General features: G+C 42.1%; 1 protein-coding gene across 1 annotated transcript in view; it reads left to right on the top strand.

Moving 5' to 3' along the window:
* The window catches only part of PPM1H (protein phosphatase, Mg2+/Mn2+ dependent 1H), a 256,215-nt gene that overhangs the window by 104,964 nt on the left and 125,105 nt on the right, over positions 1-26,146 (top strand). Inside the window, exons 3-4 of the mRNA XM_081311513.1 lie at positions 10,807-11,151; positions 22,036-22,148. Of these exons, the coding sequence (XP_081167639.1) occupies positions 10,807-11,151; positions 22,036-22,148 (458 nt within the window). The remainder of the gene's footprint in view (positions 1-10,806; positions 11,152-22,035; positions 22,149-26,146) is intronic.

Genomic DNA, 26,146 nt, shown 5'->3' with positions numbered 1-26,146 from the left:
CCTTACTGTCTGTGCCTCAGTTTCAGCCTTTCTTTATCTTCCTCTTCTTCCTTTTTCTTTCTTCTTTCTTCCTCCTCCTTTTTCCCCTTAAAGACAAGAAGGAAAAAAAAGTTATTCAAAAAGCAGTTTTGGAGTTCATTTTTTTTAATTGCCAGCATACACACAGAAGAGAAGCATGGGGAGCTTCAAAGTATTTGTTTTTGTTTGTTTGTCTGTCTGTCTGTCTGTCTGTCCTGTTTGCAGGGCTGGAGATTGAACCCAGGGCCTCATGCCTACTGGGCAAGTGCTCCAACTCAGCCCCAGCTATTATCCTTCTTTCAATAAGGAGATGAGAGAAGTTAAAGAACTTGCCCAAGATCACATGATAGTAAATTCCAGAACTCAGGATTGTCTTGACCTGCAGCCTGTGGTTTTTCTATGTTAAGACATACCATGAGGGGCTGGAGATGTGGCTCAAGTGGTAGCGCGCTTGCCTGGCATGCGTGCGGCCCGGGTTCGATCTTCGGCACCACATACCAACAGGGATGTTGTGTCCGCTGAAAACCAAAAAATAAATATTAAAATTCTCTCTCTCTCTCTCTCTCTCTCTCTCTCTCTCTCTCTCTCTCTCCTCACACTCTCTCTTAAAAAAATTAAAAAAAAAGACATACCATGAGAGAGAGAATTATTTTATCTCATTTGCAATTGCCTAAGTAAATCACCCCACTTTTAAGTAGCCATGGCGTGATGCTGTGTTGCCGGTGTCCTTTGCTGAGCCTCTGTTCTCTAGCAGGCACTCCCTGGGAATTCCAGAGCAAGTGAGAGACACAGGAGTCTCTGTGACTAAGACTAATACAGACCTGCCCAGGCAATGCCACCAACCATGGGATAAACCCTGTGGCAGGGGACATGCAGAGGCCAGGGGGAGATCATGTTCCCACCAAAAACTAGAGGAAAATACTTCCCAAAGCAGAGAATTGGGAATGAGTGTTTCAGACAGAAGAAAAACATAGTTCTAGAGGTAACTGAGGGTTAGAAGAAAGGAAATGAGGGATGCTCAGGATCACTGATGAGGAGCAAGAGATGCGCTGGAGTGTGAGTAGCTGCCAGATCATTCCAAGCTGGTAAGCGACGTCAGCACCCAGGACACTGAATGGTTGTTTAAGGGCAGGAGAAAATCAGTAAGGGTTCTAGTCAACAAAGCCATACAGGTGTGTTTACAGAGAAATAAGATTTGAGATGCTATAGAAATATCATGTTCTTGCACCTGGTGTTTCTACAAGCCTGTCTTGAGGCTCATAGCTGGTGACAGCTGGTGACAATTGGGTCACTCTGGTTGCCTTACTCCTGGCTTCAACCCCTGATGTTGATGAAGTCCTCAATGCTGTGTGACACTGGGGAGACACACTCGTTCCTCAAGGTTTTCGGGTCTGACTAGAAGCAAACCATCTGCTTACCTTGCAGCAGGTGATGGCATCATTTTGAGGAGAGGTTGAGAGAGGAGCAGCCCTCACAGCCTTTTCCATATAAGCGCACAGCACATCCTGTTGATTATGCTGCTTTTTTTTTCCCCCTGTGGTGCTGGGGATTGAAGCCAGGGCCTTATGCGTGTGAGGCAAGCACTCAACCAACTGAGCTATATTCCCAGCCTGATCATGCTACTTTTGAAGACAGATTTTTATTCTCTGTCATATCTTGGTCACATTTTTATTCTCCATAATGTGTTGGTCACATTTCAAAGACCCTATCACCCTCTCCAGCCTCCTAGTGTTTTTTGTTTGTTTGTTTGTTTGTTTGGCGGGGGTGGGGGGGGGCATACCAGGGATTGCACTCAGAAGCACTTGACCACTGAGCCACATCCCCAGCCCTATTTTATATTTTATTTAGAGACAGGGTCTCACTGAGTTGCTTAGTGTCTTGCTTTTGCTGAGGCTGGCTTTGAACTTTTGATCCTCCTGCCTCCCAAGCCACCGTAATTATAAGCATGTGTCACAGCGACCAGCAGTCCTGATGTTCTTTAAACTGTCTCCTGAAGCCATTCATCCATCTTTACACTGATACTACTCTAACCTGGGCCCTCTTTGCCCTGCAACAGTGACCTCCTGGCAGCACAGCTTTTGTGGTGCTGTCTGATGTAGAGCCAGTGCCATGCTTGAGGGGCCAGCCAGTGGATTGAGGCCTCTGTCTCCAACCTCTCACCCCAGCCTTACCTAGACCTCAAGGCCACTGTCCCTAGTGTGTCAGTATCACCAAGAACTTCCAGGAGGAGTGGCATTTGAGCTGAGTACTGAGGAAGTTAGGCAAAGAGGTAGAGAGTGGGGGTGGGATATTGGTGTGAGTGAGATTTTGAATAAGAGCTGGAACATGAAGAGACCATCAGAGGCTACAGCAGAGATTTCAAACTGAGGGCCCACAGTTAGAAGCCAGCCCAAGGAGCAGGCTGTTAGGCCAGTAAGAGAAATATCTATGATCAAGTTTTGTGTTTTAGTGGGAAAAAAAGCCTAATGGTTGCAACTCAAATTCCAGTGTAGAGAAATGGATTACTGTGCCAAGTGTGTGCAAGTTAAGGAGAGCTTTCCCTCTGGGCAGGCAGAGTAGGGGGTGGTGTTGAGGGCTGAGGGCAGGGATGAAGGTACTGCCACCTCACTGCTGGTGACCTAGAGCAGTTCCTCATTTTCCAACTGTGTAAAGTGGGTATGAAAACCACACCTCACAGGGTAGTTATTTGTAAGACTAGAGGAAGAATTACGTGAGTTCATATTTGTAAAGCATTCGAATGTTGCCTACTACTACAACCCAATTAAATGGTAGGTCGGTTATTCTAGACCCATAGCTGGATGTTTCTCTGACTTTAGGGTCTTTCACTCTTGAACAGCTAAGCTGGAACCTAAGCACGTAAGGAGAGCTCATTTTGTGTTTATAGTTCTCCAAATCCTACATCACTCTCAATGTCCTAGGAGTACACTGACAATTTTGAAAACTCTTGATGAACTTAATTTTATCTAGTTCAGGGTTTTTTTTTTTTGTTGTTGTTTTTGTTTTTTTAAAAACATTTAAGTATTTTCATCAACCAAAATCCTTGGTAAAGCCCTTACATTTATAACTAATAAAGCTATGCTTCTGTGATTGAAACAAAGGTCAAGGGGACTCACCTCTTACACAACCACTGCACTTCCTCTTTCCTGAGGTAACATTTCAGAACCAAAGGAACACACTGTGAACCTCATTGTTCTGGTTGGCTCTGGGAGATGTGACTTACCAAGGGCACAGAGAGAACAGATGGCAGTTTAGGGGCTACAGTGTGGGTCTCCCGACTGCTTAACAGTCCCCCCTCCATTAAGATCAGGGATTCTCAACTCTGGCTGTTCATTAGAACCCTCTGGGGAGTTTTTAAAAGAATCAGTGCCAGGGCCCCACCTTCAAAGTTACTGGCTGAACTGGTCTGTGCCACAGCTGGATTATTCCGTGTTTAATAAGAAACAGACTTTCTTTGTGAAAAAGAAAGCCTTCCAGGTGTTACCTGCAAGAATTACTGATTGTATTAAAAAACAGGCTGTACCAGTTATGGCACCATCATGCAAAGGGGTTCTCTGCTTTGGAGTCGCCAGTCAAGTTTCCTCTTGACCACTTAAAAATATTTTTTTGTGTGGCACTGACGATTAAACCCAGGGTCCTGAAATATTTCCTCAACTGAGTACTGTTGCAGTGACTGTGGATTGCTTCCCGTCGCTGAAGGAAATGGGTGGATTACTTGTCAGGAGAACTTTAAAGTTGCCTTTTAAAAACTGTATTGGGGACTGATGATGTGGTTCAGTGGTAGAGCACTTGCTTTCCTAGCATGTGTGAAGCCCTGGGCAAAAGGAAGAAGAAAAAAAGCTGATAGAACCCAATTGTACTATGGCTCATTTTATGGGATTTATTAACCATGGCTCTGGAAACATGATAACGTTCCATATAACAGAATCCGGGCCTGGACACTGATATTCCTATCACCGCATCTCTCATCTGCTCCTGTGGTAGTGCCCTTAAAAGAGGTTTGCTGGGTCTTAAGTCAAAGAGGGCTGTGGTTGTACATGCAGGATTTAGTCTGGTGGCCTTCTGTCCTTTGGGGTCTTAGGTCTAATGAGCAAGAAATCCTATTTTTTTTTCAGTTGTCTATAGACTTTATTTATTTATATGTGGTGCTGAGAATCAAACCCAGTGCCTCACGCATGCTAGGCAAGCACTCTACCAATTAGCCACAACCCCAGCCCAAGAAATCCTTTTGTTCTACCACTTTTTCCTGATTGTGAGGATGTTTTCAGACACTATACCCTGGTGAGGGAGATCCAGCCTGAGAGAAGGACTCTTCCCCCCTAAAACAGTCTGGCAGATGTTCAACATGCAGACTGGATCACTTCCTTTTTGACAGGGTTGATGTATCCACTAGATGGTCAGACTTACTGGTTAATATCCCTTCTGCATGAAGGAAAATCACTGTTTGGACAGAGGTCATGTAGGGAGTATAGCACAGCCTGTTTCCCATATGCCCATCTTCCACAGAAGTTGAAGACTGGTGCTCAGACTTCAAAGCCTATTGACTCATCTTGGTTATGTTTTTATATGCAAAAATAAATAAATAAAAATGCATACAGTATCAAGGAAATGAATTATATTGAAGTGGTTATCAAAAATTCAACCAAATTTGTAATATGACATTTATTAATGCAGAAGATAACAAAAAGAGCTAGTAGAGGGTTTAATAATGACTGCAATTTCAAAGTGGTAGTGTGCACAAACAGTAACTCATGATATTTGGAATAGCAGTACGCTGGTTCTATCGAAAACCAAGTTACAGGTACTGCTGATATAATTGTTCCCTATATTCATAATAGGAGGAAATGCCAAATTTCAGGGGTTTGTTTGTTTGTTTGCTGTGTGGCACTAAGGATTAAACCCAGGGCCTCTCATGTGCGAGGCAAGAGTTCTGCCACTGAGCTACATCCCTACATCCCAGCCCAAAATACTAAGTTTCAGAGGTTTGTGAAAATAAAGATCCCTGAATCCTATTCACAGATGCCCTAAATTAAGAACCCTGGCTTCTGGCACCAGCTTTGCTCCAGGTTGATACCCACTTCTACCTACTTCTCATTCTTTTTTGTGCCTGCACCTGCCTTATCTAGCAGTCTGCTTTCTCTCCTGTGCATCCAATGAGTCCCATGTCCCTGGATCTTGTTACAAAAACTATCAACTGTGGCTTATCCACGTCATGAAGCCCACGTGACAAAAAGCCCAGAGGCTAAACCGCTCAGGTCTTGTGTGGCATCCCAGGCAGGGCAGCAGGGCCCATCACACGACCTTCCACTTTTAGACTTTGTTTGTTTGCAGGGGGGTTACTCTGCCCCCAGGTACTGCTTCTGTCACTCAGACAGGAAAGAATAAAGGACCAAAGATGAGGCCATATGGGCACAGTGGTGCACACCTATATTCACAGCTACTTGGGAGGTTGAGGCAGAAGGAGAGCAAGTTCAAGGACAACTGGGTGATTTATTAGGACCCTGTCTCAAAATTTCAAAAAGGGCTGGGGGTGCGGCTTCAGTAGTAGAGCACTTGCCGAGCACACTCCAGACCCTGGTACCAAATAGGAAAAATAAAATAAAATAAAAGGGACTAGGCCAGTCAAGCTGATCCTTTTTATCAGGGAAAATGATAGCTTTCCTGGAAGTTTCATCCAGGAAACTCCCAGTTGCAGCCAGTGTATCATGTGACAACACAGAGCTGCAAGGGAGTCTGGGAGATATTTTTAATGGGCACATTGCTGCCCCAAACAGAAATCAGCAGTAACATGAAGGGGGCATAGATACTGGGTGAGCCACTACCAGATTCTTTCCTGTCACCTAAGCACCTAGGACTCAGCACTCCTGGACTGCCAGTGTGCTGCCTTCCATGTCACCTTGCAGTCCTTCCCAGTTGTGTTTGTCTTGTCTTCAAGGCCCAAGTTCTTCCCCAACTTCTTCAGTGGAGAAAACTTGGAATCAGCAGACACATGGGAGTCCTTTGGGTGGCCCCGCCTTTCGGTGGAAAGCTGAAGTCCAGAGAACGACTTACCCAGACCTTGTCCTGATGGCAGTGGTCGCAGCCACACCTGCACACTGCTCCCCACGTGCTGCTTAGCCAGTCACTTGACATAAATTGCCTTTTAGCCCTCCCATACACTCCCCATCAGGTAACCACCACCTGCATTTTGCATGTTCGGAAATCATGGCAGAGACTTGTTAAGCAACAGGGGCAGCAGCTGGTACCCCACCCAGCCAGGGTCCAGCCCCTGCTGCCGCCCTAGCCTGGCACTGCCGACCTCTCAGCTGATTGGTGTGGAAGATGAGATTCAAATCCAAACCTCCTAATAGTGAAGTCCTTGTTCTTTCCACTTCGCTTGCCTCTGAGTTTGGTCACCTGCTTTAGGGTGATTTTATTATTCTTGTGTGTTTTTTTCCTGCCTGAATTTGGTTCATTTTTTTTTCTTTTAGAATAAGATTTATCTCCTGATACTTTCACTTTTATTCTTCTCTCTTAATCCTCACAGTATGGATTGAGTGGTCTTTTTTAAAACAAATCAATTTTGTCATTCTCACTCAATTCATGGCTTTTTATTACTCTCGGACTAAAGGCCAAGATCCCTCATGCATTTTGTAAGGACTGAGTAGTCTAACTACTACTTCTTTCTCCAGCCTCCTCCTCCTGCTCCTCCTCCCCCTTTTCCTGTCTACTCCCCACATTGAGCCAAGGAGCCATGGTTTAGTCACCTTTTAACTCTTCATGCACCTTCCCACCACAGAGCCTTTGTACCTGCTATTGCTCCTGTCTGGCAGTCTCTCCATTCTTCTCCTCATCTTGTGAACTGCCATGCAGCCCTCAGCCTGATCCTCATGTCCTTATGACATCATCTCCAGTGTACCCATCAATATAGGCTGGTCTCATGGCACCAAGAACCTCTCCTTGTGATCTCCCATTTATTTTGGTTATTATTTGATTAGCATCTTCTCTACTGGATTGTTAAGACTAGGTTATATCTGATATCTCTTTTTTTAAATTCTTTTTTTAGTTGTTGATAGACCTTTATTTATTTGTACGTGGTACTGAGAATCAAACCCAGTGCCTCACACATGTCAGGCAAGTGTGCTACGGCTGAGCTACAGCCCCAGCCCCTGTCTGATATCTTTTGAACTAGTCTTTTAATCTCACTGTCTGCTATAGTGCCTATCATATAAAAAGTGCTCAGTAAATATTTATTAACTAATAAACAATGAGTTCATCTCATTACCTAGCATAGAATTAAATGAAAACAGTGTTTGAAAGAGCACTAACTACACAGAATTTTCTTTTAAAAAAATTAATTGTAGTTGGACACAATACCTTTATTTTATTTATTTATTTTTAATGTGGTGCTGAGAATCAAACCCAGTGCCTCGTACGTGCTAGGCAAGTGCTCTACCGCTGAGCCACAACCCCAGCCCCTACACAGCATATTCTAGCATTGTTCTAAGATGAACCAAAAGAACTTTATTTGATGACTTCAACTTAAAAAAATAAAATTGAAAAGACTTCATTATTTGTTACTGTGGGTCAGATAGACCTATTAGTTAGAAATCGATGTTATATGCACCTTGCCCATATCTTTATCAGTTTTCTGAAAATAAAGATCTCAAATGTTTACTTAATCTTAGAATTTAATATCCTAACCCTCTGGCTTATAGCATACTTTTTTCACATATAAATTTTTCCTCAGCTGTATTGAGATATGTGACTGAAATTATATGTATTTAAGGTGTACAGTGTGATGATTTGTAATGATTTCCACTAGTTAATGAAGACATCTGTCACCTCACATAACTACCAGTTCATAGATATTTTGAAATATGTGATCCAGTATTGTTAACTGTGGTCGCATTGTGTACATTATTGTGTTATAAGAATAACATTCTTTTTCTTCTTAGCACAGAAAGTTTATAACCTTTGACCACATTATCTCTCCCATCCCATAGCTCCTGTAAATCATGATTCTCTCTGTTCCTATGAATTGGATGTGTTACAGTCCACATAGAGGGAAAATCATGCAGTGTTTGCCTGTCTGTGCCTGGCATATCTCACTTAGCATAACATCCTCAGAGTTATCCATGTTGTTGCAATGGGAAGAATTTCCCTCTTTTTATGGCTGAATAAGATCCCATGTTTTCTTTGTCCATTCATGTCCTTATGACATCTTCATGGGTGGATATTTAGGTTGTTTCCATATCTTAGCTAGTATAAGTAATGCCACAGTGAATTTGAAAGTGCAGATATCTTTTTGAGGTACTGATTTTATTTTCTTTGATATGAACCCAGATCATATGGTAATTTCGTTTTTTTTTTTAATTTTCTGAGGAATCTCCATACTGTTTTCCTAATAGCTATACCCATTTACATTCCTAAAACCAAAGCTTTTCTTTCCTTCGCATCCTTACTCACATTTATCTTTTATTAATATTTTTGTAGTAGCAGTTCTGATAGGCATGAAGCTGTGATCTGTATTTCCCTGTTGATTTGTGATGTTGAGCACTTTTCTATATTCCTGTGGGCCATTTGCAAATCTTCCTTTGAAAAAAAATCTGTTCAATCCTTTTCTCACTTTAAAATTAAAACAGAAAAAGTTGAAAAAATTAGTAAACTTTACATAGTAATAGAAATTGGCCAAAATGAAACTTTTAAAAATGAAAGCATCCTTCCTAAACCTGGGATGACATCTAGGTAGACTAATATGTGTGTAATGAGATTTCTTAAAGAAGAGAGAAATAATGGCTTAGGGGCTTTGGGCAGAGCTCAGGGTTCAGTGGTAGAACACTTGCAAGTGCTAGTGAAACATGGGCAATGTACTGAGTTCAATTCCTAGCCTCAAAAAAAGAGAGGAAAGGAAGAAATGCAATCTGAAATTTTTCTAAATTTGATAAAATAGCTATAAACTTACAGATTCAAAAATGACAAATACTGAGAACACAAAACACAAATAAAATGATACCAAGGCACACCATAATCAAATTGTTCAATTTTAAATTTAGTTTTACTTTCCTTTACAGTCTTCAAGCTTATATAGGACCTGTATGTAGTACAGAGTTGAATAGAAGTGGTGAGAGCACATTTTTTGTTTTTTTGCCCAATTTTAGGGGAAAAGTACTTAGTATTTCACCATAAAGTCTGATGTTAGCTGTAGGTTTCTTGTAGACTCTCTTTATCTGACTATGGAAGGGGTGTCCACCCCCCCCCCCCCCGCCTTCCTCCCTTCTCTGTACCAGGGATTGAACCCAAGAGCACTTAACCACTAAGTCACATCCTCAGCCCTTTTTATTTTTTATTTTGAGACACAGTCTCCCTAAGTTGCTTAGGGATTCTCTAAATTGGTGAAGCTGGCCTCGAACTTGGGATCCTCCTGCTTCAGGTTCCTGAGTTTCTGGGATTTCAGGCATGCACCACCATGCCTGGCGAAGGTCTCCTTTATTCTCACCTCATTGTTTCCTCATGGTTAGTGGTGAGCATCTTTTTCATACAGGCGTTGGCCACTTGTATGTCTTCTTTGGAGGAATGTCTGTTCAAGCTCTTCATACGTTATCAGACACATGGTTTGCAAATGTTTTCTCCCCTTCCATCAGCTCCCTTTTCATTTTGGTGATTGGCACCTCTGCAAGCTTTTAGGTTTGTAGTACTACTTGTTTTTGTTTTGCTTTCTTTTTTTTTTTTTTTTCTTTTTCTTTGCTTTGGTGTCATTCAAAAAAATCATTCCAAGACCTTTGTTGAGGAGTTTCTTTGTTCTATGTTCTAGGAGTTTTATGATTTCGGGTCTTCCCTTTATGCCTTTAAAGCCATTTTGAGTTAATTTTATATATGATGTAAAGGCCCAATTTCATTCCTTTGCATGTCGATATCCAGTTTTCTGAACACCATTTATTGAAGAGACTGTGCTCTCCCCAGTGTGTATTCTTGGCTTTCCTGCAAAGTTTAGTTGACCCTATCACATGGGTTTATTTTGGGCCTCTCTAGTCTCACTTAATCATAGTTCAACTCTTACTCTTAGAGCCAAGATCTTAGGTGTGTGTAACCTAAACATGGTTTGGTCCATCACGGGGGAGGGATTAAATTTATGCAATTTAAACTGTGCATAAATTCAAGGAAGAGGGAAAAGAAGGATGTCAGTGACAACTGCTGGAGAACCAAGGGAGACAGGGAAAGCAGATTTGAACTGGCTGCATCTCATGGGACCTGGAGGAGACTCTGACTAGGAAGAGAACATGTCATCAGAACTCAGGATATAGACGAAGGAGGATGGGACAATTATCTGAGTATAAGGGTCCTAAAGTGTGGGGGATTGGTGGGGGGGGCGGGTAAGTCTACTTGTCTATAAAAAGGTCAAACTTTCTCCAAAGATTCCAGACCAAACCTAATCTGGGGTTGAAATCACAGGGAGATGGGAAGTTAGATGTTAAAGCAGGACTCCTGGAGGCCTCCACTCTTGGTATGGAGTTGTATGGAAAACCCTATGTGTGTGGAATTGAAAAGCAGATCTTGCCTTCCAAGTAGTAACCACGTATGTGATAATGTGGGCTTCTCTAGGCGGGACATTTCATCTCTTGGGTGGCAGTCACAGCAGTGACTAATCTGGGGACCCTTCTCTGAGCATTTTAGCCATGTTTTAATCCGGTCATCTTCAGACGAGAGACTACCAAGTGGACCCAGAGTCCCGTAGTCCTAGCAGTGTCAACATGGTCCTGGTGCAAGGCTATACTGCCCTTCTCACTCCTCCCTGTCGCCCTACCCCACCAGGAATCCGAGGGCGTCTCCTGCCACTACTGGTCGCTGTTTGATGGACATGCAGGATCCGGGGCCGCCGTGGTGGCATCGCACCTGCTGCAGCACCATGTCACAGAGCAGCTGCAGGACATTGTGGAGATCCTGAAGAACTCTGCTGTCCTGCCCCCGACCTGCCTGGGAGAGGAGCCTGAGAACACACCCGCCAACAGCCGGACCCTGACCCGCGCCGCCTCCCTGCGCGGAGGAGTGGGCGCCCCGGGCTCCCCCAGCACCCCGCCCACGCGCTTCTTCACCGAGAAGAAGATCCCACACGAGTGCCTGGTCATCGGGGCTCTGGAAAGCGCCTTCAAGGAGATGGTAGGTATCGCGGATAGTCCAGGGCACCAGGGCCCCCGGGGGTCACTTGACTCAAAGCCTTCTTTCTTGGAAGCTGGTCCAAAAGGACCTGGTTGCACCGCCTGTTGCACGCGGACGTGTCCCTTTTATAACTGGGCGTCCATTCTCAGCAAAAGTTGGTAGCCAGATAGAGTTCCTGGCCCAAGTGCTTGCAAAAATTAAAAAGAAGAGGAAAGGGAGCTCTAGCAGCACACGAGGTCCTCGGCTTATTAGATGTCTTCTGCCTTATCACTTCCATTTCATCAGACTCATACTGATGCCGGCTGGCACAGTTCTACTTGATTGAAATGTGAGCGGGTTGCCGTCTGTCTTACACATGTGTACGAAGTCCAGGTGTTTGGGGAAACAGTGTTCAGTAAAGTGCTCAAAAGTACGCTTCCTAGTCGACTCTGATCTGAGAACAGCTATTTGACCATGGTTGATCATGTGATTCACACTAGTGAAAAGGGAGCCTTGGCTGGAAAACAGAGACCACGGGGGCCGGTATCCAAGCATCTTTTGTTTACCTGGCGCATGATTTGTTTGTACATTTGAATTTGAACAGTTCTAATCAGAGAATTCAGCATCCTTCCCAGCCTTGCTCTGGAGAATGTACTGAGGCAGACTGAATAGCAGCTCTCAAGGGTGACCCTTGCTGTCCTGCTGCCTGTCAGGAATGCACCAAGAAGGCCCCCTCTGTTCTGTTCTGTGTCAACTCCTCTCCTCTTTGAGCCACCTTTTTATTGAGGCAATTATTTTGATTGCAAAGATTTTCTTTCCTGAGCAGCAGCTGCCTGCATACCAGTAAAGAAAAATTTAAGGATGTTTATTAAGTATTTGAGTATGGCAAGTGGGCGGTAGTGTCCTTAAAAACCTAGAGATTGAAAAGTGATGACAGGCTATTCCATGAGCAAGAGAAGCTTCTCACCAGGACTGAATGTACACTGTGCCCATTCCCGGATTTTACCATGGCAGGTCATCTACCTAATAAGAGGGGAAAAGTAAATAATAATGAGCATTATCATTCAATTTGTTTAGAAAAAAAACAGTTCATGTATATGCACCTCAAATTTGCACATGCTTGTAATTTATTTATTTTTTACTATTTTTTATTTTTATTGTATTATTTTTACACAATGGAGCACAACTTTTCATTTCTCTGGTTGTACACAATGCAGAGTCACACTATTTGTGCAGTTATGCCCATACCTAGGGGTAATAATGTCCATCTCATTCCACCATCTTCCCACACACACACTCCCTCTCCCCATTCCTCCCTCCCCTCTGCTCATTCCAAAGTTCCTCCATTCTTCCTCTGCTGACCCCCCTGGCCCATTATGGATCCACAACCACTTATCAGAGAAAACATTTGGCCTTTGGTTTGGGGGATTGGCTTATATTGCTTAGCATGATATTCTCCAATTCTGTCCATTTACCCATAAATGTCATAATTTCATTCTTCTTTAAAGCTGAGTAATATTCCATTGTGTATATATACCACAGTTTCTTTATCCATTTATCTATTGAAGGGCTTCTGGGCTGTTTTCAAGTTTAGCTATTATGAATTGAGCTGCTATAAGCATTGAGGTGACTGCATCGCTGTAGCATGCTGCTTTTAAGTCCTTTAGGTATAGACCTAGGAGTGGAATAGCTGAGTCAAATAGTGGTTCCATTCCAAATTTTCTAGGTATCTCCATACGGCTTTCCAAAGTGGTTCTATCATTTTGCAATCCCACCAGCAGTGAATCAGTGTACCTTTTCCCCCCACACCCTTGCCATCTGCTTCTAATTTAAATTCATCCCTTCTTTGGTCTCAGCTTTTCACTCCTGTCATACATATTATATTTACCCTTTGATTAGCAGATGGTTTAAAATTCTCTCTGTTTCGGGAATGTCTGGTAGCTTCCAACCCTACAATCCCAATAGATATTGGGTGAGATATCACTTAGGAACAAAGGGATCAAGGAAGAAAAAGTATTATATATATATATGGTTTTAACTTTACACTTGCTATAAAACCTTACACTCTAAACACTTAGCTTCTCTCAGAGAAGCTGTGATGTGAATAAGTGCTTCTAGACACTAATGTTCCCAATGCTAAGTATTTAACTGAGGCAGGAATTTGATGCTGTGTTTTCCCTGAAATGGAGAAAGGAAGAAAAGAACTTTTAAAAATCTCAGTTTACACTGTAGAAGAGAAAAATAAAGGAAACTATGGGATTTTTCATTTCCTTCCGTCATTGCTAGGGCTACAAGGACCTTTGACTAGGAACGGCTGTATTCTCAATTTCATCCACTAGAGGCCAATGTCACATTGACTCAGGCTTCCACAAGGGTCTTGGGCTGCTTCTAAACATGAATGGCTCAGGGTTGCTGCCAGCAATTGTACTTAAGATGTTCATTCAGAAAAAAAAAAAAAAAGAAAAGAAAAGAAAAAGAAAAAAAAACCTAATAATGAGCTTCATGTTTGTCTTTTAATTTTTTTCAGGCTTAGGCAGTTTATTACCTGGAATTTTTCTTAAACTGTTTTTTTGGGGGGGCGGGGGGGAGTGGGGTGAGCAGGAATCTTGCTTTACTTTTACGTAATCTATTCAGTCAATAAATATTTTTGAGAATGAATTATAAGCCTGGCCTGAATGGAAATAGAGCATTGAACAAATTAGGAAAAGATAGGTATCCAACAAATAAAATATAAATAGGAAGAACCTGAGGAGGGAAGATCCAAGGCAAAGTGGGGGGTCTGGTGAAGAGACAAAGGGGAGGTGATGGAGTTGTGGAAGGTAAGGACACAAAACCCCGTGGGGTGGGGGTGGCTAGTAGAGTGCTCTGAGCTGAGGAAACTGCAAAGAACCACATCAAAGAAAGAGCCTAGGGCTGCGGATGTGGCTCAGTGGTAGGGCACTAGCCTAGCATGTCCTGAGACCAAGCACCAGCATCACAAAAGAGAGAGAGAACCCAGATGAGGTGAAGCAGCAAACTGATATCTGCTGTGGTGAGGAGGTAGATTTTGAGCATAGAAATGATGCAAGGTGAGTTGGAGAGACGGTCTGGAACCCATCTTGTGTGGGACTCAGTATGGCATATTATAGGTTGAGTATCCCTTATCTGAATTGCTGGGGACCAGAAGTGTTTCAGATTTGGGATTTTTTTTTTTCAGCTTTTGTTATATTTGCTCTTAGGAAGTGGACCCAAGTCTAAACCTGAAATTCACTTAAATTTCATGTGTACCTTATAAGCCTAGCCTGAAGATAATTGTGTATAATTATAACTGTACACAAAACAAAGTTCTATTTGTAGAATTTACCACCTATGGTGTCAGGTCAGTGCTCAAAAAGTTTCAGATCTTGGAGCATTTCAGATTTTGGCTTTTGGGGTTAGAGATGCTCAACCTGGATGTACTTCCAGCTCTAATCCTCACCTCCTTTCCATATTTGTTCCTACTGAATCTATCCCACCCCAGCTTCCTCTTCACACATTTTCCCCCAGGTTGTTTCTCAGCCTCAACATGCCTACTGTCTACCTGGACTTTGCACCACATGGTTGGCCTTATTAAGTGAGAACTGCCATCTGTTCTTTGGTTCTCATGGTGCTTGATAAATTTGCCATACTTCATGCTCTGTTTGACAGGGACTGAGCTACTTGATGCCTGTAGTCCCAGGGTAATTATTAATATTGTCCTCTTTCATTCTCAGAAGTGTCCATGTTTAATGATAAGCTTATATCTACCTTCATCCTAAAGAGGTACTTTTGTTTTTCTTTACTTTGTCAGGGACTTCAGAAACATCTACTCCAGTGTCAGAAAGCCTGCCAGCTTAATCGTTTAGTTGTTCTAGGTGTGCTTCAGAACGAGCAACACAGAAATTACATCACATCCTCTCAAAATAACAGCCTGGAAGGCCACTGCCAACTCATATTAAAACAAGTTTTTTTTTTTTTCCCTCCTCCTCCTCTAAGTATTAGGTTTTTGACAGTCATTGTCTCAAGGCAAAGCTTTGGGGTTTTTTGAAATGCCCAAGCTACAGCCAGTTTCCTTACTTGTTGACCTGATCAGGTGGTTCCTCTCCAGCCCTTATAGGGAGAATTAGCTTTAGAATTTCCAAGCCATTCCTGAACACTTTTCCCCACAAAGCCAACCACTTTCTGTTTCCAGATGTTCTTTGGATATTGCAGGTTTCTGCCATTCTGATCCATAATAGGAAAATTCATTTTCCACTAAGATTTCCATATCAACATTTCTCTTGCTTTGTCTTCCACTTTTAGTCCCTAAAAGTGCAGTCCCCGAACCCCTGCACCTGAGCCTCTACTTTGCCTCACTGACATCCATCTCTGCAACATCTACTCCTGAGGAGCAGCATGTCAGGTGCAGTACCCTCAGAGGTGGAGTGTTTCCTTTCCAAGGGTTTTGCCTTACTTATAGTAGTCCAGTAATGTGCAGTGAGAATCCCTGGAACTCTAACACACACACACACACACACACACACACACACACACACATACACACTCTCTCTCTCTCTCAACAATTCTTTTCTCAATCACTGGTTTTTATTAAGCTTACCTTTTACAATCAACATTCTTCCAAGCACCACGGAAGTCAGAAATAAAAGGTAAGATCTTTTATTTGGGGGCATTTGTACTTATACATTATATGAATATAGAGAGGCACCACATCTCATTTATTTTAATGTTCTAAATGACATTAAAGGAGGTAGTGAGTTCATATCACTAGTAATGGACTATCTGTAAAGATACTCAGAAACACTCTCCAGAACGAGTAGTACCTATTTCTAGGAAACAGAAGGGACAATTTGCAAAATATAGTCTAACAGAAGAGAGGAAGCTGTGCTTTGAATACAGAAAGTTGGTGGTTTCATCAAACACTATGCTTCTTTGAGGTCATGGCTTTTCATCTTTGATCCTTGGGTTGCCTGGCACTGCGTGGGGCTTGTGGGGAAGGTGGCTTCTGACCTCTGGTCTTTAAGACTTACTGTGCAGCTGTCAGAGGCAGGTTTACCCCTGACTCCCTTGTGTCTCATCCTGGGTCTTCATTCCTAGTAAGAAGGCTGTGTGCCTAGTCCCCTTTGTGTCCACCATGAAAAACAGATTGTGCCTTCCTAAAGGACCAGAACCACAGAAACCTTTCAACTGACTTCTCTTCCCAACAATACTTGGCAGCAACTTGGGTCAGCAGCCAAGTTTTATCACTTGGTTAAGTTGTTCCTTGGTCCAGGACAAACAATCCAGATGCATAAAATATGTCTTCTAAGTCCTTATTTCAAAACTCCCTACTTCCTCACCCTCCAGGAAAAAAAAAAAAATGTTTGAATACTCAATATTTCAGACTCTCTGAGGAAGCCAGTTCCAGTGCTAGGGTAGTTATAGGAGGCTTGTGGCAGGAATCAGAACCGAGCCAGCATGGTTAGCCTTTTAGCCTATCACTCTGGGATTGGAGTTCTGGACTGGAGTTCTGGACATAGCCAGGAGGATTTGAAATTCTGTTTCCTTTTCATTATGGGTATCGATTTCCTGCCACTGTGAGGAATATTCTAGGAACTTGATTATTATGAAAAGGGGAAAATGCAAATATTTTAACTTGTAAAATCACCATACATCTTTCTATTATAGGGTGTTTGGAAATACCAGCTTGGTTTTGTCAAAAACTATATAAATAGTGACATTGGGACAAAAAAGGGAGAGAATGAATACAAAGCTAATTCATAGTTTATAAATCCTAGCACTTTAAAAATTAACATATTAATGGTAAGCTGGGAACTTGGATGTCTGCCTTTATTTAAGCTTCAGTTTTGTTTTGTCTTCATTTTTGTTAGAATGGGAAGTTCCTTCAGGAAGGAATAAGCATGTGATTTCATGGCAGCCAGCAGGTGGCAATAGTAAGCAGGACTGGATTTTTTTTTTTTTTTTTCTTTCCCTTTTTCCCTCATTGCCTGGCTGGCAGATGGCCTTGTTCTCAGAATAAACCAGGATGAGACCCGGATACTAAAACCATGCAGAATCTTATTATTTGTGACTGACACTATTAGCAGTGTGCTCAGAACCATATTTTAACCCAGCTAGTGGGAGCTGACACGTCCTGTTGAAACTACCCAACACCCGCGCTCTCTTGTGCAGATTGCTCTTGCTTTCCTTTTGCAACCTGAAATTAGCAGGAAACAAAGACTGACCCTGGAGTTGCATCATCTGTGAGACTTCCAAACCAAATTACAACCATTCTGGGCAATATGATTTTTTTCCTTGCAATTCTTTCCTGTTGAATCAGCCTCATTTCACACACATGTCTCCATTCCTTCTCTGCTCCCACTCCTTGCAACAAAAAGAAGTAAAATTAAATCCCAGTCTTAAAAATCGGATCTATTCTTTGATTTAGAGATAAGTCTGGCTTAAATGTAATATTTAAGCAGACACAGCCCAGAATAACTCAGTCCTGCTAAGCAGAAAATTGCTTTGAGAGGGCTTCAGGACCCTTGATTGAGCAGATAAACCAATTATCTTGTTAATTGAATCTTCTGAGTCATTTACATGATCCTTTAGAGGCACTTGAAAGGAATGATAGTATGTGTTTTGCTAGTGAATTATTCTAGACTTATGTCTTGGATGTCTCGGAGTTCATTGAAGGCTAAAATGGGGAAACATTGCAAATAAGTTATTGCTTTGCACAAAGCAGTAGGCAGCTTTTCTCACAATTTCATTGATTTGTGAAAAAAAATTCCCAGAACTTGAAGGTTTTTTAAAAAACAGTCCTACATTTTTATTTTTTACCTAGAGTGTAAAAAGCTTAAGCTAATTTGAAAGATGAAGGGTTCGAGGGAAAAGGCAGTTAATTCGATGGTAAATATATCTTTATTGACTTCATTTATCATGTTTAATCTGATAGTAAAAGAACCACCCAGATGGTGCTTTAATGTTCCTTTCAGTGCTAAGATTTGGTGAAACATCTTTTAAAGAGGAGTAGGTGGTGTAAGTAGGAAAAAATAAATGTGCTATTTTGGCTTCTAGGGAGGAGGGGAAAGAAGCAATTATTTTTAGAAATCTGTTCTAGTTGTGCTGGGTTTTAGAAGAAGTAGAAGAGTGTGTTTTAATGTCAGTGAATCCTTCAGGGGGATGAAGGCTGCAAGAAACACTTCTTTCAAATGCTTGCCACCGCGACTGCAGAGAGCACACTTGTAATTAATGTGTGCCTGTGTGTGTTCTGTGCCTGTATGCATAGTCCCACATGGGTGTGGAGGAGGGGACCAAAAAAAAACAAGCTTGAGTTAGAAAGTTTCTTGGATAAAAAATAGTTACACTGGAGTCCACACTTGGTGAGAAAGCACTACCAGATTTAGCATTCCTTATTGGGAGGCAGCTACTGGAGGGAATGTAGTTGAAACATAGGAAAAGATGAAAGAAACAATATAATTAATTAGAAAAGAATCTTGAGCCACACCATTAATATAATACTAAGGAATTAACTCAGCTTAGGAACTGGGATGTTTTCACTCAAGAAGAATTGTGACTACGAACACCATAGCACAATATCTTGGTGTTGAACACTCGGTCTTTTTTTTTTTTTTTCCTCCCCCTAAGGATTCAGTAATTTTAAAATTAGATTTTCTTCTGTTACAAACCATGATAAATAATACCCCTACCTAAAATGCAAAATAAACTTGTTTATCTGAGTCCTGAGGGAATCCTTCACCTCAGAACAGCTCTTTTACATGGACTTTGTGTACCCTAAGGGCTTCCCTCCCTTTTGGATTGCACTGATAATTCGCTAGATGCAGGTCAGGCACCATACACAAGCTTGCAAGCAGCTGGGTGCTCTGGGTTTTTAATAAAAATCATCTTTGAATCGGACTTTAGGTATTCAAACAAATATTGATTCTGGTTGAGAAGGGATAGTTTCTGTAGCTCTAGAGCAATTTCTTCCAATGTATTAAAACCAGTAATTTTGGATTGTAGACTTGGAATTGATTATATATGGAATATGGATGTACCCTGATATCAACTTTATATGGTTATTTAAGTGCAAAAAAAATTTTTTTGTGGATGGGTTTGTTGGTTCTGGCTTTGTATTTTGGAGGTTAAACACAAAAAGTCTGATATGTGGATTTTTTTTCTCCTCTTTTTTAATTCCTTGAGATAATCCGTCCTCTCTGACATTTTTTACGTCTTCCTTTTACCCTCCAGCCTCCTACCCTCTTTCTGTAAGAGCTGATAATCATTCATTCCTTCTTATCCGCTGAGGGCATTTCACTGAAGCAAAGGTTCCTGCTTAATTGTTATCTCCATGAGCATTCGTGTGGTAAGCTTTTCATATGTGAAATGCAGAATCCATTTCTCGTGATAATTCAGAGATAAGGTGGTAGGGAGATAATCTGGAAACCCAAGCATTTTAAAGTATATTCATTTGTCCTTTGAACATTTATTAAAGTACTATTTAGCTGATCCTGTGTAGGTATTAAGAGTCTAAAGTAAGCAAAAAAAAAAAAAAAAAATCACTTTTTTCCATCATGAAGCTTCTAGGCTGTAGGAAGGATCCATATGGACTGCTAAGCTCCCCCAGCCCTGCATATGCCCTCTAATTTAATCCTTATGACAATCCTTTAAGAAAGTCTATTTATATGGAGGTTCAATGTGAAAAAATATATATCTAGTGTAGTCCTGGCTTTGTGGTCCTCTGCTGGACCCTTCTGTGACTTGGTGCTGCTGCCCCCTCCAAAATCTTCATCAGAATCTTTCCTTGTATGCCCCCCAAACCCCATGGCCCTCAGCCCTCCCTCTTCTTGCCCACTTCACTCTCAGTATGTCAGTTCCTCCTCCATCCTGTCTTTGAGTCTCTCTGTATTTACTCTTTAACCATGCTGCTCCTAATCTTATTTCCTCAGCTGAGCCTCTTCTGCTTGCAGTTTCCCACTGGCGATTTATCTCTTTATACCACCATCTCTGGCCCCCGGAGCATAGCAGTTGCTAGTAAAACATTGGATTACAGAGTTTTCTCTCCTGTTCCATGAGGAGGCTGGCTGAAGCAGCTGAGCTCTCACTCCTTGGGTTTCTAAGAATCACAAAAGTGCCCTGGTCCTAAATCTGCCAACAGCACCATCAAAAATCGGGCTGGGCTCCGGTTCTTCTTGTAATTTTTACCCAACCCTCAATTCCGCTCCCTCTGCCCCAACAGTGGTAGATAGCTTCAAGCTTGGTGTTCAGTGTATCTTCTCCACTCAATTTGAATTTTCTGAGAACACAGAGCACTTAACTCTGGCCACTAACATAGAATTTCACAAAGACATCTTTTTTTTAACATTTATTGGTGTTTTATAGTTGTACATAATGATGGTATTTGTTGTTACAAATCCATGCGTGCACATGATATAACAGTATAATTTGGCCAATATCACTTCCCACCACCTCTCCCTCCCTCCCCTAGTCTCATTCCTCTACTGATTCTCTTTGATTTTCCTGAGATTCTCCCCACTGCCACTTTTCTTTTCCTTTTTTCCTCTGGTTTCCGCATATGAGAGAAAACATAGGACCCTTGACCTTCTGGTTTGGCTTATTTCACTTAACATAATGGTCTCTAGTTCCACCCATTTTCCTGCAAATGACATAGTTTCATTTTTCTTTATGGCTACATAATATTCCATTTGGTATGTATACCATATTTTCTTTGTCCATTCATCTGTTGATGGACACCTGGCTGGTTCCATAATTTGGCTATTGTGAATTGTGGTGCTATAAACATGGATATGCCTGCTGTATGATATCACTGTGGTATGATGACTTTTATTCTTCAGGGTAAATACCAAGGCATAGTATAGCTGGGTCTTATGACAAAGGCATCTGTCTTGATGATGCACATTAAGTCAATAAAAATTTGGGTCTCGCTGAGTGCAATGGTGCATGCCTGTTATCCCAGTGGCTTGGGAGGCTAAGCCAGGAAGATCACGAGTTCAAAGCCAGCCTCAGCAATGGTGAGGCACTCAGCAACTCAGTGAGACCCTGTCTCTAAATAAAATATAAAATTGGGCTGGGGATGTGACTCAGTGGCCGAATGCCCCTGAGTTCAATCCCCAGTACTTTAAAGAAAAAAAAATTGTTAAGTTTCTTGGGGATGCCTCATTAAGTGGCAGATAATAAGGTTTTGGAGGAGAACCAGGTTGAAATCAGGTTTATAACCAGGTAAATATGAGCAGTCTACCCCTCTTCCCTGCATCAGAACAACAAGATTGGTAATAACGATCCTGAGGTTAAAATGAGGTGGTGCAGGTAGAATGCTCGGCGTGCTGCCCAATGTAGAGAAAGTTCTGGGTGAATGTTGGATGTTACTATTATGAGTGTGTCACCATTCTGAATTAGTAGCTGTGGGAAGAGGGAAAGTCAGATCAAAGTTCAGAAGCCTCTCTGTTTTATCTATAAGTCATGGGTTGACTCCTGCTGATGCTGAAGCTGCCTATACAGCTGCACAGGAAACTAGTATTTTTTTTTTTGAGACTTTGGAGTTAAAAACACTAATCAGGTCCAAGTTCTTAGCACTCCAGCCTCTCTAATCCATATACTGCCGAGCAGCTCAGGCAGTCCATACAAAGACACAAGCTTTCAGAAGCTGTGATGTATAATGAGTGGCATTTTATTCTTCTCATTTCTGAAGAATTTTGTATCTGTTTGCCATCCTTTGTTTCCTGTCTCTGGTGTGCAGATGGTCTGGTACAGATGCCCTCCCAGAAGTGCTCAATAGGTGGTAGGAAAGAGGATGTCCTTGTCCCTTCTTGAAGCATATCCAGACACATAGGACTGTGTCCAGGGAATGAGAGGTAAGAAAGCCTTGGATACAACTTCCTCACAACCCAGCACTAACATTCTTTTCTTCTCCAGGACCTACAGATAGAACGAGAGAGAAGTTCATATAATATATCTGGTGGCTGCACGGCCCTTATTGTGGTCTGCCTTCTGGGGAAGCTGTATGTGGCAAACGCTGGGGACAGCAGGTAAGTGCATTCACCGTCTGATTCCTAGAATACCTTCTGATCACTTTTATCTTTTCTTTAAAAATTAAAGAATTAGAGATAAAAATAATCCTGTTTGGATTCGGGATTAAGAAACATAAACCTATGTCCTAATAAAGATTCATTTAAGAACCATCAGATTGGAATTAAAGGTAGTCTTTCGATTGTTCATAGTAGCAGTTCGTATATAGACCTGCAATTACTTTACACCAGTAGTATTAAAATGTTATTTTGAATTCAGAAACTTATTTTCAATGAAAGGTTAGCAGAGGCAGAATATTTAAAGCAGAGAGGGGATTTGAATGGAGTGGGTACTTGGAGGAGGACCAGACGGGGCTCCCAGCTGCCTACACTTCCCCATATGACTTCACACTGTCCCCTCCCTGAAGTTGCTCCCTTTATGCACATATTCTTAGAGGCTGCAGTCTCCTCTCTTCCAGGTTCAGTTAAAGGGAACTTTGGCCAAGAGATCATGTTTAACCCTACTTTTATCCAGCACGGCCAGGGAAAATGATAAATGAGTGTCATAATTTTATTTTAAATAATGAGATGTTTCTTTATTTACCGTTTAGTGCAAGGAATTTTAAAATTACAGACTTGGTGAAAAATGTTCTACTATGTGTTATACACTTCTTCGCTTTCATAACAAAATAGATGGCTATATAACAGGACCTTTTCCTAAACACTCTTTATTCTGAAAATAACCAAAAATCGAAACACAGTGTCTTCAGAAGAGGAGCAGTTCACTGGTGAAGGCTGCAGTGGATTCTCTCGTTCCTCTAGGTCCCATGCCTCTGGTCAGCACCCCTGTTCACTCTGGCCCTTCTGGAGGGCTGACCCCCACCCCTTTCCCTGTCACCATCTCCTTTCATTGCTACTACCTCTGTAGCCTGCAAAACCAGCCCCCTGGAGGATATCAGGAAAAGCAGCCCAGTTTTATTTCCATGGGCAAAACAGGAGACTGAGGCCTGAGGTGTATCTCTTCCTTGTAGTATACCATCCATTTCCCTGAAGATCCCAGAGAACAGAGGACACAGAACTGCCAAGGCAACAGTGATTGGAGTTTGAAGATGGATTTTTTAAAAATCTTTTTATTTGTTCTTTTTAGTTATGCATGACAATAGAATATAATTGGGTAGGAGGGTACCAGGGATTGAACTTAAGGGCATTCAACCACTGAGCCACATCCTTAGCCCTAATTTTGTATTTTATATAGAGACAGGGTCTCACTGAGCTGCCATTGCTGAGGCTAGCTTTGAACTCACAATCCTCCTGCCTTAGCCTCTGGAGCCACTGAGATTACAGGTGGGCACCACTGCCCTGGCAATAGAATGTATTTTGACATATTATACATACGTGGAATATAACTTCCCATTCTCGTGGTTGTACATGATATGGAGTTACACAGGTCGTGTATTCATATATGAACACAGGAAAGTTAATATCTGATTCATTCTACTGTCTTTCCTATTCTCGTCCACCTTCTCTTCCCTTCATTCCCCTTTGTCTAATCCAAAGTACATCTGTTTTCCCCACCCCCCTTATTGTGTGTTAGCATCCGCATATCAGAGAACATCTGACCTTTGGTTTTTTGGAATTGGCTTATTTCACTTAGCATTATAGTCTCCAGTTCCATCCATTTACTGGCAAATGTCATAATTTTACTCATTTTTATGGGTAATATTCCACTGTATATATATATTCCACCTTTTCTTTATCCACTCATCTGTTGAAGGACACCTAGGTTAGTTCCATAGCTTAGCTATTGTGAATGGAGCTGCTGTAAACATTGATGTGGCTGCATAACTGTAGTGTGCTGATTTTAAATCTTTGGGGTATATGCTGAGGAGTGGGATAACTGGGTCAAATGGTGGTTCCATTTCAAGTTTTCTGAGGAATCTCCCTACTTCTTTTTAGAGTGGTTACACCAGTTTGTAGTCCTAGTAGCAGTGTATGAATGTACCTTTTCCCCCACAAGGATGGATTTTTTGTGAAGGAACATTTATTTTAAAAGTATAAGTACATCTTCTATTTTACTGTGTAAGATAGCTCCGGTTTCAGTGTAAACATTTGCCCAGTGAATGATAGAATATAGATGCTTTTTTCTCATAGCTTCTGTTCCCAGTGCCCAGGTATGGTTCTGACAGGAGACAGACTCCAATTCATTGCATCAATGAAGAAGTAAAAGGGAACTGGCCAGGAGTATGGAGGCCCCCAGGAAGAAGTTGGTCCCCCTAGGCCTACAGAGACCACACACATACCAAAAAAATGCTATTCCAGAGCCCCAAAAGAGTAGGTGCCATTAATGAGGAGCCACAGGGCAAGAGCTACAGGAGAAATTAAAGAAATTCTTTCTTCCCACCCTCTCGTCTCTTGCCTGGGCTTCGTATTTGTTGAGCCCAGCCTGGAAGCCAGCTGACAGGTAGTCCTAGGAGTGCCATTCATCAAGGTTGGCCTGCCTGGGTACAGACACAGACCAAGGCTACATCTTCAAGATGGGGACAAAGGAAAATCATAGCATATCTGCCTCTCCTCCTTTCCTTCCCTGCCTGCCTCAGGGTTTAGCAGCTTCTGGACAGGAATCAGGACCTTGTCAAACACACTGCAGGGCCTGACTCCAGCCTCTTGCTCAGTTCTGGATCATGACATCATTGGGAGAGAGATGAGCAGCAGAGGAGCAATTCCTGTCTGTTCCGACTAAACAGGACTGGATGAGTGACTCGGCAGCCATGCTCACGTCCGCCTCTTGCCTTCATGTCCAGTTCCATGTCTTTTAAAGTGAGTTTGCTTTCCTAGCAAACTCAGTACCTGCTCCCTGGCCACCTCCCACCCTACCCACCCATGAGGAAGCACCTCTACCAACTGACCCCAGACTCGGAAGTTAACTTCCATGCCCAGAATATTTTTATGTTAGAATATCCTCCTTCAAGACTGAACTCCTGCCAGATACAGTGGCACACACCTGTAATCCCAGTGGTTCAGGAGGCTGAGGCAGGAGAATCGCAAGTTCAAGGCAGCCTCAGAAACTTAGTGAGGACCCAAGCAACTTAATGAGACCCTCTGTCCAAATAAAATATTTCAAAAAAGGCTGTAGATGGGCTGGGGATGTGGCTCAAGCGGTAGTGCGCTCGCCTGGCATGCGTGCGGCCCGGGTTCGATCCTCAGCACCACATACAAACGGAGATGTTGTGTCCTCCGAAAACTAAAAAATAAATAAACAAACATTAAAATTCTCTCTCTCTCTCTCTCAAAAAAAAAGGGGGGGGGGGGCTGGAGATGTGGCTCTGTGGTTAAGTGCCCCTGGGTTCAAGCCCTGGTACAAAAAAAAAAAAAAAAAAAAAAAGAAGACTGAATTTCTCCCCAGTGCCTTTTCCTCATTTTTATACAAGTTTTTCTTCAAAGGTCCACACTTCCTACCAGAGACACTTGCCTACCCATGGTTTCTATGTCCCAGAAGTTCCAGCCCTGCCCCGGAGCCTCCTATCCTGTGTTCATCTCCTGGGCTGTTGCCCCCACCCCCATCCTTTTTTTTTTCTTTGAGAGCTGATTTTCCAGACCAGACCTGGATTTCCTCATCTATACAGGTGGTTGTATTGGGCCATATAACTTCTAAAATTTCTGGCATTCTGAAGATTGTCCTGTGGAAGTGACACTTATGGAAAGTAAATTAGTGTTATACAGGTTGGTCTCTACAGCAAATGTTTCTTAAGGGTCAGTTTTGGGAATTTTAACTAAGGACCCTGTTTTTCTAAGTGTTTAGGAAAGTATGATTTTTTTTTCATTTTTTTGTGGGGGTGGTGCATGCTGCTCAAGCACTCTACCACTGAGCTGCACCCACCCTACATTTATTTCCAATAATTTTAAAACCTAACAAATGCTTTCTTCCTTAATAAAGCTGTAAAGCATAAAATAAAAATTAACCTACGATAAAATAGTACCTCTAAACCCTAATAAGCTTAATTTCATTTGTAGTATTCAGG

This window comes from Spermophilus citellus, assembly GCF_964194105.1.
Source record: "Spermophilus citellus genome assembly, chromosome: 10".
Classification (NCBI taxonomy): domain Eukaryota; kingdom Metazoa; phylum Chordata; class Mammalia; order Rodentia; family Sciuridae; genus Spermophilus; species Spermophilus citellus.
Note: the sequence above shows the minus strand (reverse complement) of the source record. Positions and strands in the feature narration are given on the sequence as shown.